The following is a 1,200-nucleotide window of genomic DNA, read 5'->3' as shown; positions in this document are numbered from 1 at the left end:
CTGCTCCCTTGCCCTCTCTACCCAAGGTGCTGGGGGGGGGCAGCCACAGAGGGGTTTGGCTGGCTGGAAAGTATTTTGTCTCACCTGCATGTGGCAGGGGGGCAAAGCAGCACCCCCTCAAACAGGAGCCTGAAGCTCTGTGGCTCATCCCCATGCTCTGGCAGGAGGGCAGGACACAGGCAGGGAAGGGGGGTACTGTTCACCCCAGGGCAGGCAAGGTGCAGGCAGAACCTACCCAAGCCCCCAGCCACCACCTGGGCTCGTCACTTTGGATGGGAGGTGGGGGGCAGAGCCTGGAGGAAGGGGCTTGATTTTGGGGGGGCGTATGGACGGGTGGGACACAGGGAGGAACTCACTGCTCGGCATGGCTGAAGTCATAGCAGAAGTTTAAATTGCTGGGGGGCTTGGGGACAGGAGGGGGAGTGTCAGGGATGCTGATGTTCTCCAGGTCCAGGAGCCGCAGCTTGAGCTCCATGGACAGCAGGACATCGAGGTCTGTCTGCGTTCGCTCGCTCGCCATCTCCTTGCCCAGGAGCACGTTCAGCCCATCCGTCCAGAGGCAGAACTGGGGGAGCAGAGCACGAGCATCTCCAGCACCAGCCCTGGGAGCCTCCCCCCGGCATGGCTCCCACCCTGTAGCCACACACACCCAAGACTCCCTTCCCCGCCTGCAAGGCCACCCAGCTACAGCAGGCCCTTGGAGCTCACCTCGTAGCGGGTGGGGGCAATGAAGTTGAGGCAGTATTCCTCTACGTCGTACACGATGGAGAAGGCCAGCTCCAGGACATCCTGTGGGGACAGCACAGCGCATCACTGGCTTCTCAGCCGGACTTTTGCAACCTACCAGGGCTCCCAGCAGGAGCTGCCTCCCAACCTCCTCCTTTGGCACCCCAAGAAGACCCAAGAGGTCACATCAAAAACCTCTCACCATCCATGAAACTACCTGACCTGCCACCATGCACCAAAATCCACCACCAGCTGCGGAGGTGCTGACCTTGTTTTGCTTCCCAGAGCTCTTCTCCTTCGTGTGTGGACACTCCTTCCCCACCAGCAGCAGCTTCATGTCTGCCACAGGAACTGGGACAAGCAGAGGAGCTGTGAGCACCTGCTCTCCTCTCCCCCAGATCCCCAGCGCGCAGAGCCCAGCCAGAGCCTGAGTGTGGGAGCCCACAGCAGCAAGGGGGATCTCAAGCCACTCTG

The 1,200-nt window shown here is 61.3% G+C and overlaps 1 protein-coding gene across 1 annotated transcript in view; it reads right to left on the bottom strand.

The window, feature by feature from the left end:
- Positions 1–352: 352 nt before the first annotated feature.
- Positions 353–1,200, bottom strand: part of ELMO3 (engulfment and cell motility 3) — a gene marked incomplete at its 5' end in the record, with an annotated part of 7,370 nt that continues 6,522 nt past the window's right edge. The window contains 3 exons of the mRNA XM_010193800.1: positions 353–565; positions 709–789; positions 995–1,077. Coding sequence (XP_010192102.1) covers positions 353–565; positions 709–789; positions 995–1,077 — 377 coding nt within the window. The remainder of the gene's footprint in view (positions 566–708; positions 790–994; positions 1,078–1,200) is intronic.

The sequence above is a fragment of the Mesitornis unicolor genome, unplaced genomic scaffold, assembly GCF_000695765.1.
Source record: "Mesitornis unicolor isolate BGI_N332 unplaced genomic scaffold, ASM69576v1 scaffold24720, whole genome shotgun sequence".
Classification (NCBI taxonomy): domain Eukaryota; kingdom Metazoa; phylum Chordata; class Aves; order Mesitornithiformes; family Mesitornithidae; genus Mesitornis; species Mesitornis unicolor.
The sequence above is the reverse complement of the archived record's forward strand: the minus strand, read 5'-3'. Positions and strand labels throughout refer to the sequence as shown.